Raw genomic sequence first — 17,506 nt, 5'->3', positions numbered from 1 at the left:
GAGTCTTATGATCTATAAGCTAAAAAAATAGTGGAAACTCGACCCTGCAGCCAAAGTTGGTCCACTTATCTACCTGACATTACGACAGGAACCACAGAATTCAGACAACACATAAGGCTAACGGGAGATCGGGTAGGTTGTGAACCGGGCTTGGCGGGTTGCGCTGTTTGACAACCCTCACGACTCAGAACGAGTGCGAGCCACAGTAACGGGTGCATTGCTCAATGACACCCTCACGATTAACCTTTTCGCCAGAGCGGCTGGGCCAGCCTCCAGCTAGATCGAGAACCGCCAAATGGTTGTAAGGTGGTTTGAAAACACACTACGAAGGGTTACTGGTCAAACCAGACCCGGCATAGCGGTAGCGTTTATCGATTACGCCAAACAGAATATTTGGTTTCCTAAACAGCTAACGGGAGGGCTAAGCTGACTTGGCCAGGATACATCACGTCTCCGTGGTCCATTTTTGCCGCCAGTAAGGCCAAGAACCGCTGAAAGGTCCCCAAATATTAAAGACGTTTATCGAGTACGTGAAACGAGCCTTATTACGTATACGCGCTGGAAGCCGCCGTATCGTCCCCCTGACGATTCACACGGGGCATGGGCGCATTGTATACGGTTGGGGTGCCAGGGCTTACAGGATGCTAGCCTTTAAAACATGCTTACATTTTTAGTTGTAGAATTCCCGAATGTAGGAAGGTGTAGTCGGCTCGTTGTGGAAGAGAACCGGAGCTGTTGGTGTCGTCTAATCAAGAATAGATTAGAGAGAGTTTAAAAAATATTCTTTGTATTTGAAAACAAAAAATATTGGCTGAGCAATTAAGGCCCATAGGGGGAGAATCTAGAGATTCTCCGTTTAGGCTGTTTAAAAGTAGGTGTATATTCAACAAAAGTTGGTTCCGTGGCCGTCTGTTCGGCTGGCTTAATCTCAGGATGTTGGATTAAAGCGGTGGTTGGGACTTCAAGCAGTGGTAACTGAGTTTCGACAGGTTGGTTTGTCGTGTCTGATTCTTGGGTTCGTTCAGAGGCTGTAATATCAGCGACCTGTTTCAGTAGGGAGGCTGACGGGAGCCATAAGTAACGCCATTTCTTAGGCATCGTCCAACCACTAGGGTAAGGGCGCACAATCATGGAAAGTTGCTTGGTTGTGATTGTCTCGTAGTAACTGATGTGATGCTCGTGAACGGCATTGAGATCCCAAACTATCTTAGGGCTACGGAGGCCACGTAAAATTTCGATAGGATTCATTACCTATGCTGTTGTCGACGTCAAAGTGTCGTGGTACACGGGCAAAGTTGATGTGTGACAGTGGAAATGTCCAATTGCACTAATAACAATAGCCATAGTAAAATAACAAGGCTTAAAGAGTCAATAGTTAAACAAGTTAACTTACAAGGGTGTTGACGTAAAAAGTGTCGTGGTACACAGGCAAAAATTGGTGTGTGACAGTGGAAAATGTCCAATTGCACTAATAACAATAGCCATAGTAAAATAACAAGGCTTAAAGAATCAATAGTTAAACGAGTTAACTTACAAGGGTAGTAGTTCAGGAGGATCCTTAGACTGTTCTTACGCTGGTGACGGCTGGCTGGAGACTGAATCCCGTATGCCGTTTGCCCGCTTTATATACCCCTGTCAGGGGGTGGAGCTAATATTGCTCTGTCAGGGGTTGGTACAGACCCCGGACAAGTGTAATTTTGCTCTGTCCGGGGTTGGTACAGACCCCGGACAAGTGTTATTTTTAATTTTTTAATTTTTTGCTCTGTCTGGGGTTGGTACAGACCCCAGACAAGTGTATTTTTGCTTTGTCTGGGGTTGGTACTGACCCCAGACAAGTGTATTTTGCTCTGTCCGGGGTTGGTACAGACCCCAGACACGTGTTATTTTAATTTTTTGCTCTGTCCGGGGTTGGTACGTACCCCAGACAAGTGTATTTTTCATTTTTTTGCTCTGTCCGGGGTTGGTACAGACCCCAGACACGTGTTATTTTAGTTTTTTGCTCTGTCCGGGGTTGGTACGTACCCCAGACAAGTGTATTTTTCATTATTTTGCTCTGTCCGGGGTTGGTACAGACCCCGGACAAGTGTATTTTTCATTATTTTGCATTATTTTGCTCTGTCCGGGGTTGGTACAGACCCCAGACACGTGTTTTTTTAATTTTTTTGCTCTGTCCGGGGTTAGTACAGACCCCAGACAAGTGTATTTTTAATATTTTGCTCTGTCCGGGGTTGGTACAGACCCCGGACACGTGTTATTTTAATTTTTTGCTCTGTCCGGGGTTAGTACAGACCCCGGACAAGTGTATTTTTCATTATTTTGCATTATTTTGCTCTGTCCGGGGTTGGTACAGACCCCAGACAAGTGTATTTTTCATTATTTTGCATTATTTTGCTCTGTCCGGGGTTGGTACAGACCCCAGACACGTGTTATTTTAATTTTTGCTCTGTCCGGGGTTAGTACAGACCCCAGACAAGTGTATTTTTTTGTTATTTTGCTCTGTCCGGGGTTGGTACAGACCCCGGACACGTGTTATTTTAATTTTTTGCTCTGTCCGGGGTTGGTACAGACCCCGGACAAGTGTATTTTTCATTATTTTGCATTATTTTGCTCTGTCCGGGGTTGGTACAGACCCCGGACAAGTGTATTTTTCATTATTTTGCATTATTTTGCCCTGTCCGGGGTTGGTACATACCCCAGACACGTGTTATTTTAATTTTTTGCTCTGTCCGGGGTTAGTACAGACCCCAGTCAAGTGTATTTTTTATTATTTTGCTCTGTCCGGGGTTGGTACAGACCCTGGACACGTGTTATTTTAATTATTTGCTCTGTCCGGGGTTGGTACAGACCCCGGACAAGTGTACCTTTCACCACTTTGCATTGTTTTGCTCTGTCCGGGGTTGGTACAGACCCCGGACAAGTGTATTTTTCATTATTTTGCATTATTTTGCTCTGTCCGGGGTTGGTACAAACCCCAGACACGTGTTATTTTAATTTTTTGCTCTGTCCGGGGTTAGTACAGACCCCAGACAAGTGTATTTTTTATTATTTTGCTCTGTCCGGGGTTGGTACAGACCCCGGACACGTGTTATTTTAATTTTTTGCTCTGTCCGGGGTTGGTACAGACCCCGGACAAGTGTAGTTTTCATTATTTTGCATTATTTTGCTCTGTCCGGGGTTGGTACAGACCCCGGACAAGTGTATTTTTCATTATTTTGCATTATTTTGCTCTGTCCGGGGTTGGTACAGACCCCAGACACGTGTTATTTTTAATTTTTGCTCTGTCCGGGGTTAGTACAGACCCCAGACAAGTGTATTTTTTATTATTTTGCTCTGTCCGGGGTTGGTACATACCCCGGACACGTGTTATTTTAATTTTTGCTCTGTCCGGGGTTGGTACAGACCCCGGACAAGTGTATTTATCATTATTTTGCTCTGTCCGGGGTTGGTACAGACCCCGGACAAGTGTATTTTTCATTATTTTGCATAATTCTGCTCTGTCCGGGGTTGGTACAGACCCCAGACACGTGTTATCAATAAGCCGTATATAAGGGTAGACAATCCAGTGTCAAGATCAGTTCGTTTTCATCAGTTGCATTGGTAAGTCAAGCTTTCTCTGCTCTAAGTATTTGTTTTTTGTTAATTTATTATTATTGTTCTCTTTTTTTATTTTTCCATTCAGGATAGTATTTATCGGAGATGGCGGAAGGTGGAAATAATGATCCGGCTGATTTAGATGCCGTTAGCATTCAGAGCGATGCGTCAACCGAGATACTCTATATACCAGAGGGCCAGGTAGTTCCAGTTGTGGATTTAATTACTCCATCAACAACTCCTGATAGTAGTGTACATTTTGTATCACCATCCGGGAGTTCTTGTTCTGATTTGATTGATTCCGATGGAGAGTCTATATGTGATCCCCCCATGTTGGATGAATCGGATTATAGTATGTCAATTCCCTCCCCTTGGAATTCGTCTGAAGAGGATCAGATTGTGTATCGAAGGCCAATTTCACCCTCTACATCATTGTTTTCATTAAAGTCCTCGTATTCTGGATCGTTTACCGGATCGGAGCTGTCTTTAGAGAGCTCGGCTGTGTCAGAAGACCTTTTGTTTTGTTGTTCAGAAAGCTCACTGTGTAGTGATGATTCTTAATTTGGAAATAAATAAGATGTTTCATCCGGTGTCTTCTGGTTATCTTTCGTTTTATTCAAAAACGGATGATACCTCCGTTGGTTAAAAAACCTCCAAGTAGGTTGATATTCAATTATTTGAATGTTAATTACTAAGCCGGAGGGCTTAGGTGCTGAATTTGTAGTCATTTTAGTTCAGTTGTTAAGGTTAGGATACGGCCTGTTCTAAGTAGCCTAAATGGCTACAGATGGCAGGGGAAGGTAGTGCCAAAAGCATCGAGTCCTTCGCGAAAAGATGTTCCGTATCAAAGGAATTATTAATCATCCATGTTGTAGTATGTTAATCTCGGGAAAAACAAGTTTCCTCAATAACCAACCGTTCATTTTATTATCTGGTTGTAAGGAGACCATTTTGTCTCGGGACGAAATAAAATATTAGGTCTTAATTTATTCTGACCGTTTGGTATATATTTTTCCGTAAATGTAGGAAATTCAAAGGTTTAGGTGCGGCTAACTCATTGTTATTGAGACTAGGCCTCACTCATCTTCCATTCATCATCCCAATCACACGCACACCTCATCTCTTCCCAAAATCTTTTCGCTGTCTTTTTTTAAGATAATACAAATATGGAGCTATCCACATCGGATGAGGATATGCCTCAGCTTTTCTTTGAGGGCCGGGTATTCACGGAATCCCGCGATACTTTCGGTTCTCCAATTTGGATAGATCGGCTCGATCTCAATTGCTACGCACAGGGAGCCAGGGGAACCCCAAGGGGTTCCTTGACTTGTAAAAGTCACAACGTCCTCCGGGATGCGCACTGCCGTCGCATCGAAGGTGTGTGCGGAGTGGCTCCCGGAGGGGAACATGATCATAGAGACCCGGTGGCAGCCGAAATACGTTATCTTCGGGTAAGGTATTTGGCCCGGGTTTTTTGCTGCGAGGAACGGTCAGCGGTAGGGTTGACGGCCTACCTCGGTGGGTTGGTTGACATCTACCGGCTACCCTGGACACCGAGGGCGCTAATGCGTAGTATGATGGACATGGCGGCCACCTGTGTGCGCACAGGTCGGATCTGGCCCCATGTCCTCCCTTGGGCAGACCCTGAGTCACCCGAGCGTGCCCTTCATTATGGGCGGCTTCGGGCCGCTCAAGGAAGACGGGACGCCCGTATCGCCATGCAAGGCCAATGGGAGCAACTTGGTAATGGTGCCCAGGTACCAGAACCAGTTGCTGGGTTCGACCCGGAGGTCTTTGCTATGGATGGTGCGGTGCCCCTGGTACCGGGCCCGGAGTTGGCCGAATTCATGGGTGAAGTGGCCCCAGTAGAATTGGATGAAGGGTTGCCGGTGCAAAATGCCCCGGTTCCCGATTTGGAAGGGTTCGGGGCGTGGGTGGAGGCAGTAATGCCGACCCCGCTCCCCAACCCGTGGATGTGGAACCCGAGGTTCTAGAGCAGATGGGGCCAGAAAGGAATCTGGCCATCCAGGAATTGGATGAAATGGATGCCTTTTTGGCGGAGTTGATGGGCCAATAAAGTGGCTGAGTTTTGATTTGATTTTTTTCATTATTCAAAAAACCAACAAAAAGACAAAAAAATATAAAAACAAAAATACAAAAAAAACAGTTTATTACTAAACCTTTTTTTAGGGCGGGTGGGTGGGGCCATTAACATCAGGCCAGGTCTCTTAAGACCATATTCACATTGAATACAAGTATATTTGGTGCAAAACATATGCAAGAGTACCAAACTTTAAATCCATACTTTGTTTATATGGGTCGTGACATTAGCCGAGTCAATTGTTATGCTCAGTATATGGAATATGAGTGGTTTGATCGGGGCTATGGGGGCAGATGCCCTAGCCTGAGATGGTTCCCGTTTTGAGGGTTTGGTAGTAATTAACTCATAATATGAGGTAACAAGTTTGTATTGCTGGCTAATTGTTTTGGAAATGGTCGGTTTTTCCGGTTTATCCGCCTCCGTGTATTCGTGTAGTTGATAATGTAATTGCCTTTATGACATAAGAGTAGCCCGCCTGGGTCATTCCCCGGGGCTGTGATAGGCAAAGCTGCCTACCACCGGGGGTATGCCTTTAGGTTAGGTGTTTTGTTCGTTATTTTGGCTTGTACGGCACAAGATCCCCTTACAGGGTTGGCTTTCAAGCGCATGCAAGATTAAAATTAAAAAGTAATTGATTTTATATGGATTTAGGTCAGGGCTGGCAGAAATAAACAAGTTTAAGAAAGAGCCGTGCTAGTTGTGTGTAATCCATGTGTGATGGAGAGACAGCGAAGAAAAAACCGCTTCACCCAGGGTGCAATGGACAAAGGCGTCGGGTCACAAGGGTCCCGCACAGGCGTACGCTTCCACCCCGGCAATGGTTTGTCTAGCTTGGCTGAAATCATCCATGCTGGGGTGGTGCTGGTCAGTCGGGTTCACGTGTAACCTTCGGACCCGTCCCGTATGCATAGACCGGGGCTGAGGTAATCACTTCCATCATAGGCTGTTGAGCAGTTGAAAGGTTACAACTGTTGGAGAGGGTAATCAGGATACCCGCTGGATTGGTTCGTCCAAGTAGTGGATTTTTATAGGAGAAAGGTTTGCCCCAACTCAGGGTGTACTCGCCCAACGGAGTGCGTAGGGTAACAAGGGCCCCGCACAGGCGTACGCTCCCACCCCCGCAGCGGTTAGTCTAGTTTGGCTGAGATCTTCCCCGCCGGGATGGTGCTGGTCAGTCGGGTTCCCGTGCACTCCCCGCAGCCGTCCAGTACGACATTGACCGAGGCTGAGGTAGCCCTTCTTGCCATATATTGAGGAAAAGCAACCGCTTATTGGGGATACCCATGATATCCGTTGATTGATTTTTCCCAGTGATGGGTAGTTAGATGTGTAAGCCTCGGGGCAATACCATGTAATTATGGATTGAACCACAACCGTTCTGTTTAAGGTTGATTTTGGCATGAGAACCATTCGGATGATAGAGAGGGTATAACCGACCCTTCCGAAAATTATGTTGTGTTTGGTCGAGAATAATTGAACTGATTTGTTCGAGGGTTTTATCAGGGGGTCGGGTTAGGTTAGGCTAGGTTCGGTTTGGTTAGGATAGTTAAGTTTTATAGGTTGTCAGGGGATTGGGTTAGGTTAGGCCAGGTTAGGATTGGTTAGGCTCGTGGGTTTTTTTAGGTTGTCAGGGGAATGGGTTAGGTTAGGCCAGGTCAGGTTTAGTTAGGATATTAAGACCATTTTTTGGTGATAGTTAGGTTAAGTAAAGTAGGTTAATTTGTTAGGTTAAAGTGGGGTAGGTTTATTCCAGGTAGGTTAATTTTTAGGTTTATGTAGTGTAGGTTAATTATAGGTTTGTTCCAGGTAGGTTAATTTTAGGTTTATGTAGTGTAGGTTAATTATAGGTTTGTTCTTAGGGTAGGTTTTTTTTCAGGATTATTTTTTAGGATAAGCAAAGTTAGGTTTAAGGTAGGTTTGATTATTTCGAACTCAGTCAATTGTTTTCATGTTCCAATTTGTTTATTATAAGTCCGAGTTGATAGGACACATTTCGTAGCATCGCGGGCAGAAAAAACTGGTACAATGCTTGTGGGGTGTTGTTCCACCATTTTCAATGGTGGGTACCAATAAAAGGGTTGGGCAACAGGCCAATTCGAGACAATTAATGTACATACATTTGTGGCGTCTAGGATTGTCGCGTTGGTTTTTTAACCATTCAACGTCGTCTTTGGATGGCCGTGTGGCGAGTTTGATAGATAGTGGTCCGTTGTTGGTTACGGGGTGGGGCAGGACCTCGAACACAAGAGGCGAGAAGTAAATCGCTTTAAAGTCACATAAGTTCGCGGTAAATCCTATTGGTAGGTTAAACCAGTAAATGTAGTTTTGTGGTAGGGTTAATAATTTCATAGGATCCTGGTTCTGGTCCCCCGGGTCGAATCGGATTTGTCTATATGCGATCCGTTTGATTGCGGTCCCGGAGAGACCCGCATGGTTATAGATAGAAATATCCAGTGTGATCCATGTGTCGTCACTCTTGAGTAGGTGTTGGAAGTGCTCCGGCAACCGGGAGTAATAACGGATCGGTTGGTTGCCAATGATAAAAGACAGACCTGTTTCATCCGTATCGTTGGTGAAGAGCGATTAGGTCCGAGCTCTTATACCCATTGTTTTATCAGAACTTATTCCCGTCTGTGTTAAGGCATAATTGTGCAGATTTTTTTGCTAAAGGGCCGGGATGAATGCGACAGAAGTGATACCTGTATTCCATTAGGGTGGTTAGGTGTTTTGTTCGTTATTTTGGCTTGTACGGCACAAGATCCCCTTACAGGGTTGGCTTTCAAGCGCATGCAAGATTAAAATTAAAAAGTAATTGATTTTATATGGATTTAGGTCAGGGCTGGCAGAAATAAACAAGTTTAAGAAAGAGCCGTGCTAGTTGTGTGTAATCCATGTGTGATGGAGAGACAGCGAAGAAAAAACCGCTTCACCCAGGGTGCAATGGACAAAGGCGTCGGGTCACAAGGGTCCCGCACAGGCGTACGCTTCCACCCCGGCAATGGTTTGTCTAGCTTGGCTGAAATCATCCATGCTGGGGTGGTGCTGGTCAGTCGGGTTCACGTGTAACCTTCGGACCCGTCCCGTATGCATAGACCGGGGCTGAGGTAATCACTTCCATCATAGGCTGTTGAGCAGTTGAAAGGTTACAACTGTTGGAGAGGGTAATCAGGATACCCGCTGGATTGGTTCGTCCAAGTAGTGGATTTTTATAGGAGAAAGGTTTGCCCCAACTCAGGGTGTACTCGCCCAACGGAGTGCGTAGGGTAACAAGGGCCCCGCACAGGCGTACGCTCCCACCCCCGCAGCGGTTAGTCTAGTTTGGCTGAGATCTTCCCCGCCGGGATGGTGCTGGTCAGTCGGGTTCCCGTGCACTCCCCGCAGCCGTCCAGTACGACATTGACCGAGGCTGAGGTAGCCCTTCTTGCCATATATTGAGGAAAAGCAACCGCTTATTGGGGATACCCATGATATCCGTTGATTGATTTTTCCCAGTGATGGGTAGTTAGATGTGTAAGCCTCGGGGCAATACCATGTAATTATGGATTGAACCACAACCGTTCTGTTTAAGGTTGATTTTGGCATGAGAACCATTCGGATGATAGAGAGGGTATAACCGACCCTTCCGAAAATTATGTTGTGTTTGGTCGAGAATAATTGAACTGATTTGTTCGAGGGTTTTATCAGGGGGTCGGGTTAGGTTAGGCTAGGTTCGGTTTGGTTAGGATAGTTAAGTTTTATAGGTTGTCAGGGGATTGGGTTAGGTTAGGCCAGGTTAGGATTGGTTAGGCTCGTGGGTTTTTTTAGGTTGTCAGGGGAATGGGTTAGGTTAGGCCAGGTCAGGTTTAGTTAGGATATTAAGACCATTTTTTGGTGATAGTTAGGTTAAGTAAAGTAGGTTAATTTGTTAGGTTAAAGTGGGGTAGGTTTATTCCAGGTAGGTTAATTTTTAGGTTTATGTAGTGTAGGTTAATTATAGGTTTGTTCCAGGTAGGTTAATTTTAGGTTTATGTAGTGTAGGTTAATTATAGGTTTGTTCTTAGGGTAGGTTTTTTTCAGGATTATTTTTTAGGATAAGCAAAGTTAGGTTTAAGGTAGGTTTGATTATTTCGAACTCAGTCAATTGTTTTCATGTTCCAATTTGTTTATTATAAGTCCGAGTTGATAGGACACATTTCGTAGCATCGCGGGCAGAAAAAACTGGTACAATGCTTGTGGGGTGTTGTTCCACCATTTTCAATGGTGGGTACCAATAGGGTTGGGCAACAGGCCAATTCGAGACAATTAATGTACATACATTTGTGGCGTCTAGGATTGTCGCGTTGGTTTTTTAACCATTCAACGTCGTCTTTGGATGGCCGTGTGGCGAGTTTGATAGATAGTGGTCCGTTGTTGGTTACGGGGTGCAGGACCTCGAACACAAGAGGCGAGAAGTAAATCGCTTTAAAGTCACATAAGTTCGCGGTAAATCCTATTGGTAGGTTAAACCAGTAAATGTAGTTTTGTGGTAGGGTTAATAATTTCATAGGATCCTGGTTCTGGTCCCCGGGTCGAATCGGATTTGTCTATATGCGATCCGTTTGATTGCGGTCCCGGAGAGACCCGCATGGTTATAGATAGAAATATCCAGTGTGATCCATGTGTCGTCACTCTTGAGTAGGTGTTGGAAGTGCTCCGGCAACCGGGAGTAATAACGGATCGGTTGGTTACCTAATTCCTCGTGGAGAGCGATTAGGTCGAGCCAAGCGAGGCCTGTTGCCAAGCCCTCTCTGTTGCATAATTGCGTGAGGTTTTCTTGTTGTAAGAGCACCTCAAGGTGTTTGTTGAATGGAAAAGACCTGGAACAGTCATAAGAAAAGGCAACCAAATGAGTTGGCTCAGTTTGGTGGTAGTATCCCTTGTGTTCAGTAGTTGGTGTTTATTTAATTATTAAGCTGCCCCCCCGGTGACCCCTTTTAAGTCGATGAAGAACGTTTGGCCCTGGATGGTCAACAACCATATTACAATCAAACTAATTGGCACCGTAATAGGTAAGAAACCAGTGTGTGATTTTTTGTTGTTGTTGTTGTTGTCTTTGCATTCTTCTGGTTGGTCCAGAAGAATGATGAGATGTCTTATTACCCGATTGGTATGTTTAGCACGGTGTTTTATTCAATGGAAAGGACTTGAGCAGACTTTTTCCAGGAAAGGACAACCAGTTTATTAGGAAGTGCAAGTGTTATACAGAACTTATTGTTGTGTTAAGGCTGAGAGTGCAGCCAGGTGTTTGGCTGTGGGCACCAAAGGCTCCAATAATTCAAAATCTTCACGGCCGATCGAGATCCAGTCATGGGATCCAGTTTGCGAGAGGAATTTGTAGATCGGCCTAAAGGGCCGGGATGATGCAGGTGCGATTCTGGAGAAGTGATACGCTGTATTTCCATTATACAAAATGGTTCCGCGGTGTTTTGGTTGGGTAGGTGTTAACATATAGTATTCTTTAAGGGTTTTCCCCTTCCGTCGAAGGTAGGTGTTGCCCCAGTCAAGGCTTCCCTGCCTGGATGTTAGTCCCCGATCCAGTATTCTTTGTACTGTGCCCGAGTTGGTGTTCCCTTGTCGGGTTTCGACGATGTGGGCCGCCCAGTCGAGATTGATATGTTGGGCCTGGTCTGGCATGTTGCTGGTTTGTGTTGGTGAATTCCAGCGTGGTGTAAGGGCTGTGGAGGCTTGGGTAGCTTCTGCCTGGTTGCGATGTATCGTGCTGGGTACTGGTGAGTCCCATGTTAGCCTGCGTCCCACCTGGGTAGGTGTTGAACGGTTTCTTGATTTGTCCAGAAAATCTGGAGTTAATGCTAGGTCCGTTAGTGAAGACGATTGCGGGACGCTTAGCTTGGAGTACCCGAATGTGTTTCCAGTTCTGGAAAGGTCCATTTTTACTGTAATGGTCCAGGATATAGTTGTAGAGGTTTTTTAGTTGGTACAACTTGTGTTTCCAGTTAGTGTATTTGTTAAATGTTGTAATGAGCCGGAATACGTCGTTATTAGTCTGTTTCGTAGTACTAGTCAATGTTGGGTTCCCGCAAAGGGCCTTATTATAGCTGCGCTTGAGTAGTTTCTTGTCGTATGTCATAATTTTGAAGTCGGTCATCATTTTTCGGGCGTGTTTTTGAATATATCAATTGTAGACGAGTTTCGTCGTAATCTTAAAAATTGAGAGTACGGTATGGCCGAAAGGACATGACCGGGGTGATTGGAGGCTGGGTGTAAATAGGCTCCCGAGGCCGTTTCCTTAGTATAAGGTGAGATTTCAAGTGTGTTGGTAGAAGCTTTGAGGTGGATAGTGATATCCAAAAAATTGTCCGATTGGCTGGGCTGCGTGTGTGTATACGCTATATGCTCCGTAGTTATAGATTTAATTAATTCAGGTAGTTCGTTGGGTCCCGTGTGATTCGAGATGATGAGAATGTCGTCTATGAATCTTAGGAAGGTGATAAGCCAACCTGGAGGTCTTTCGATCACCGGTTGAGTAAGGTGGAACATATAGCAATTGGCGAAATAGACCGAGATACAACAACCCATGGCCGTGCCTTTGGTTTGGTGAAAAAACCGTATATCCTTGAAGTTAATGATAGAGTTGCATAAGACAGTGTTGAGAATTCTTTTGAATAGTGCTGGGTGGGGTGGTCGGAGTAGATTGTTTTGTTCCGCGACCTGTTGCAAGAATTCCAGGTTGCTGGTGTAGAATGAGGTTGCGGCCTCTATGCCAGGACCCCATGGTATGTTTGGGTATAGGCTGGTCACATCCATTGTGGTGATGAGTGTACCCTCAGGTAACTTTTGTTTAGGAAGTTTATCCACGAGGTCGCTAGTGTCAATTAGTGAACCCGGTATTCGGGGGAGGAGAGGTGCAGTAACCTCTGTTATCAGTTTGTCGAGTAGATAAGTTCCTGATGTGAAGGTAGCAACAATTGGTCGCCCAGGAAATGTTAAGCTTGTTTTGTTTATGTCTTTGTGGGTTTTGGGCAGAAAGTAAATATATGCTCCACGTGTTTCGGTGGAGCGTATTGCTTCGTCCTCCATTGTTGTTATGTAACCATTAGCTAGTAGATTCTCAGAGAGAGTCTCACATAGGCAATGGATTCGTTGGAGGTGAGAGTGATACTCAGATAAGGTTAATTCCGTATACGTAGTTATGTCTGACAACTGTCTAGTTGCCTCCCTGTCGTAGGCGTCTGCTTCCCAGATTACTGTGTTCCGGCCTTTATCCGCTTTAAGGATGTGTAGTTTGGTTTCTGATTGAAGTTTCTCGATTGCTTCTATAATTGGTTGGGGAGTTCCCACATGTTCAGCACCGTTTGGTACGCTCATGATATTGTCCAGGATATCGATCACAGCTGGAATTTGTGTCCATGATCGGGTAGGGGGGTCCCAAGTGCTCGGGAGGAACTTAGTTAGTCGTCCCTTCCTTGTATTCGTACTGGAGTTATCTCCAAAATGTAGGCTGATGTTGATTGCTCTAATTAGTTTGCTGACACCTTGGTTAAGGTTGCTGGAGTTGGCTTCTTTCGCTTCCGGACTAATGTCCGATGGTATGAAGTTAAGTCCGAGGCAGAGGGCCTCAATCTCTTCATCAGAGATATTGTAGTGAGATTGGTTTATAAGGACCTGGTTTCGGAGCATCCGATTTAATGCCTTAACGGTCGGGTAGATATGGGGTTTGTAGCCCGTGCTGACCCTTGTTATAAAATTACGGTACGGAATTTCAGTACCTATGGTGTAGGTAAAAAATTTTTTTATTTTTCTCAAACAATTACAAATTATTATTGAATTGAGTACGTTGCTGAACCGGTTGTTGCTGAACCGGTTGAGGTGAGGCATAGACTAAGCCTGTTGGTTGGTTGGCGATTGCCGGGTTCCAATAGCCCTGTGGGGCTGCCAGCTGCTGGTTGAGCTGTTGTGGGGCTGGGTTGATGGCTATAGTTGGTGTACCAATGGTTGGTTGATACATTGGTTGCTCAGCTTGACGCTGGTTCCGGCTGTAATCATCCGGGCGGCGATATGATTGTCTGTCATAGTCGTCGTCACGCCAGTTGTTACGTCGGAAATTCTGGTTCCGGAATTCCTGTTGTATTTTTTTGCTCACCACCGAAGTGATATTATCGAGCCCGTGGCTAATAGCCTTCTTGATGGTGTCTTGGGTAGTGACCAGTTGTTTGCTAGAATTAGCTAATTGTGTAGCCCAGACATCATGTTGGATGTGGGAGGATATGCCTGTTTTGAAATCATCCGATTCCACCAGTGTTTTGGCATCGATGCCGTCTTTAAACATAAGTAGTTTAGCTACTTCATCGGTGGTTTCATTAACCACGACTTTTTCCAAATGAGCCAGTCCTTGACCTCATCACGGGCGAGGTGGAATGGTGCGCAAGGATGGTAGACATGTTTGCCTTGGTTACCCAAGTCAAGTGTGTAGAAGGAGTGCGGTATAGATACCGATGATGTCCAATTAATACGTCGAAAGAACGTATTCCATTTCGTGCCATTGCCCCCGTTATCGGTGGCTGGGATGATGATGAAGCTTAGATTATATTCTTTGCCTTCAATTGTCACGTAGTCACGTGATACATGCATGGCCCTATGGGAATAGTTATAGTTATATTCCCGTACCAGACAATGAGAGTATACATATAATTATGTATAGCTAAGTGGCAAGGTAGGTTCGCTTGCAAATTCACGCATTGTTATTTCACATGCGCAGAATCGCACGCGTCCCCTTAACCAGTATAGTGGCTATGGTAGCAGATCAAGGTTGTTTTTAAGTTCGTTGATCTGTCACCGTCCACGTCGATAGGTGGGGTAGAAATGGTCACTCATATAAAGTAAACACTACCACCCCACCCCTCGGTGCTGGAGGTAGTTCTCCTTATGTTGTTCTCACGGCTAATCAGACAAGAGACCACCGTAATAGGAACGAGAGCTTTATCGTACAAAAGTGGCCGACCGAAACAACCAGCGCTAATGTCCCGTAGTCTTATAGGCAGCCAAAAAAAGGCGATACACCAAGCGTTAATACCGTTAACCAGCGTGATTAGTTGTATAACAGTCATAGACCGGTGGTCGTCTCGAGGAGCACGAGTGCGTAATGAATCGTGCGAAACCAAGCGAGTGCACCACTGCCCCCGCACCACAACGCTTCTACCGTTTGGGAAAATGAGCAATTGCTACTACCCGGTCGGAAAAATAGCGAAGAGTGCCGCGAGACAAACCCGAGCGTAAAAACTTACCGCACTGAGCGATAGGGCTTGTGTGATGAACGATTATGACCAATGAAGGCCTCCTCGAACAATCGTTATAGCTTCCATCGAGACTCATTAGTGTGCGGCCATACTCGGGAACGAGGAACGGGTGGCTGAACGCCATTAAAGCCCGCTAACTCATTATCAGTCTTGCCAAGCATTTTTGTACCCTCACAGAATTGTCTCATGTTCCAACTTGCAGTTGTCTGTCTTTTTCAACCGTATAGAGAAATCCACGTGGTGAAAGTTGTCATCGGTACCCGCAGATGGGGCGACCGTGATCACGTGAATAATTAGTAATAACCCTCGTCCCATCTGAGGGTGGCGATGGTATCGTTTGTTCCGGATCCGTGATTGGATGGCCGTCAGGCGAAAATTACATAGTAATTATCGTTGTTCTTATCAAGCTAAACAATATAAAGTACGGAGGGAGATAGCGGAAAAAAGAGGTGTTTCTCCAGTTCGTCAGTAGGAAGTCTAAACCGTCCTCTTGCGAGGACAAGAATTTCGGCCCATTCCTATATTCTTATAGTTTAGATGGGCCGGCTGTGGCAGAGCCACAGCCACTGGACACCTTTTATGTAAGAAGAAAAAACTAAGTTTAACGATTACGGGAGGGCAGAAAAGAAAAAGAAAGAGTCTTATGATCTATAAGCTAAAAAAATAGTGGAAACTCGACCCTGCAGCCAAAGTTGGTCCACTTATCTACCTGACATTACGACAGGAACCACAGAATTCAGACAACACATAAGGCTAACGGGAGATCGGGTAGGTTGTGAACCGGGCTTGGCGGGTTGCGCTGTTTGACAACCCTCACGACTCAGAACGAGTGCGAGCCACAGTAACGGGTGCATTGCTCAATGACACCCTCACGATTAACCTTTTCGCCAGAGCGGCTGGGCCAGCCTCCAGCTAGATCGAGAACCGCCAAATGGTTGTAAGGTGGTTTGAAAACACACTACGAAGGGTTACTGGTCAAACCAGACCCGGCATAGCGGTAGCGTTTATCGATTACGCCAAACAGAATATTTGGTTTCCTAAACAGCTAACGGGAGGGCTAAGCTGACTTGGCCAGGATACATCACGTCTCCGTGGTCCATTTTTGCCGCCAGTAAGGCCAAGAACCGCTGAAAGGTCCCCAAATATTAAAGACGTTTATCGAGTACGTGAAACGAGCCTTATTACGTATACGCGCTGGAAGCCGCCGTATCGTCCCCTGACGATTCACACGGGGCATGGGCGCATTGTATACGGTTGGGGTGCCAGGGCTTACAGGATGCTAGCCTTTAAAACATGCTTACATTTTTAGTTGTAGAATTCCCGAATGTAGGAAGGTGTAGTCGGCTCGTTGTGGAAGAGAACCGGAGCTGTTGGTGTCGTCTAATCAAGAATAGATTAGAGAGAGTTTAAAAAATATTCTTTGTATTTGAAAACAAAAAATATTGGCTGAGCAATTAAGGCCCATAGGGGAGAATCTAGAGATTCTCCGTTTAGGCTGTTTAAAAGTAGGTGTATATTCAACAAAAGTTGGTTCCGTGGCCGTCTGTTCGGCTGGCTTAATCTCAGGATGTTGGATTAAAGCGGTGGTTGGGACTTCAAGCAGTGGTAACTGAGTTTCGACAGGTTGGTTTGTCGTGTCTGATTCTTGGGTTCGTTCAGAGGCTGTAATATCAGCGACCTGTTTCAGTAGGGAGGCTGACGGGAGCCATAAGTAACGCCATTTCTTAGGCATCGTCCAACCACTAGGGTAAGGGCGCACAATCATGGAAAGTTGCTTGGTTGTGATTGTCTCGTAGTAACTGATGTGATGCTCGTGAACGGCATTGAGATCCCAAACTATCTTAGGGCTACGGAGGCCACGTAAAATTTCGATAGGATTCATTACCTATGCTGTTGTCGACGTCAAAGTGTCGTGGTACACGGGCAAAGTTGATGTGTGACAGTGGAAATGTCCAATTGCACTAATAACAATAGCCATAGTAAAATAACAAGGCTTAAAGAGTCAATAGTTAAACAAGTTAACTTACAAGGGTGTTGACGTAAAAAGTGTCGTGGTACACAGGCAAAAATTGGTGTGTGACAGTGGAAAATGTCCAATTGCACTAATAACAATAGCCATAGTAAAATAACAAGGCTTAAAGAATCAATAGTTAAACGAGTTAACTTACAAGGGTAGTAGTTCAGGAGGATCCTTAGACTGTTCTTACGCTGGTGACGGCTGGCTGGAGACTGAATCCCGTATGCCGTTTGCCCGCTTTATATACCCCTGTCAGGGGGTGGAGCTAATATTGCTCTGTCAGGGGTTGGTACAGACCCCGGACAAGTGTAATTTGCTGCTCTGTCCGGGGTTGGTACAGACCCCGGACAAGTGTTATTTTTAATTTTTTAATTTTTTGCTCTGTCTGGGGTTGGTACAGACCCCAGACAAGTGTATTTTGCTTTGTCTGGGGTTGGTACTGACCCCAGACAAGTGTATTTTGCTCTGTCCGGGGTTGGTACAGACCCCAGACACGTGTTATTTTAATTTTTGCTCTGTCCGGGG

The 17,506-nt window shown here is 45.4% G+C and overlaps 1 protein-coding gene and 2 long non-coding RNA genes across 3 annotated transcripts; all 3 read right to left on the bottom strand.

Annotated features, from left to right (window-relative positions):
- Positions 1-306: 306 nt before the first annotated feature.
- LOC116935914 lies at positions 307-1,580 on the bottom strand. The gene is made up of 4 exons (XR_004401496.2): positions 1,535-1,580; positions 1,394-1,468; positions 1,252-1,327; positions 307-745 (listed from the first exon to the last, which is right to left on the bottom strand). It is a non-coding gene; the product is annotated as an uncharacterized LOC116935914 (long non-coding RNA).
- A 10,235-nt stretch (positions 1,581-11,815) lies between these two features.
- Positions 11,816-14,013, bottom strand: LOC116933292. The gene is made up of 2 exons (XM_045167615.1): positions 13,505-14,013; positions 11,816-13,437 (listed from the first exon to the last, which is right to left on the bottom strand). The coding sequence occupies exons 1-2, from the start codon at positions 13,995-13,997 to the stop codon at positions 11,816-11,818; spliced, it is 2,115 nt and encodes a 704-aa protein (XP_045023550.1). The 5' UTR covers positions 13,998-14,013.
- A 2,251-nt stretch (positions 14,014-16,264) lies between these two features.
- LOC123466445 lies at positions 16,265-17,178 on the bottom strand. Its single transcript, XR_006641945.1, has 4 exons — positions 17,133-17,178; positions 16,992-17,066; positions 16,850-16,925; positions 16,265-16,344 (listed from the first exon to the last, which is right to left on the bottom strand). It is a non-coding gene; the product is annotated as an uncharacterized LOC123466445 (long non-coding RNA).
- Between the last annotated feature and the right edge of the window lie 328 nt (positions 17,179-17,506).

The sequence above is a fragment of the Daphnia magna genome, unplaced genomic scaffold (assembly GCF_020631705.1).
Source record: "Daphnia magna isolate NIES unplaced genomic scaffold, ASM2063170v1.1 Dm_contigs246, whole genome shotgun sequence".
NCBI lineage: Eukaryota > Metazoa > Arthropoda > Branchiopoda > Diplostraca > Daphniidae > Daphnia > Daphnia magna.
This window is presented reverse-complemented; position numbering and strand designations above follow the sequence as displayed.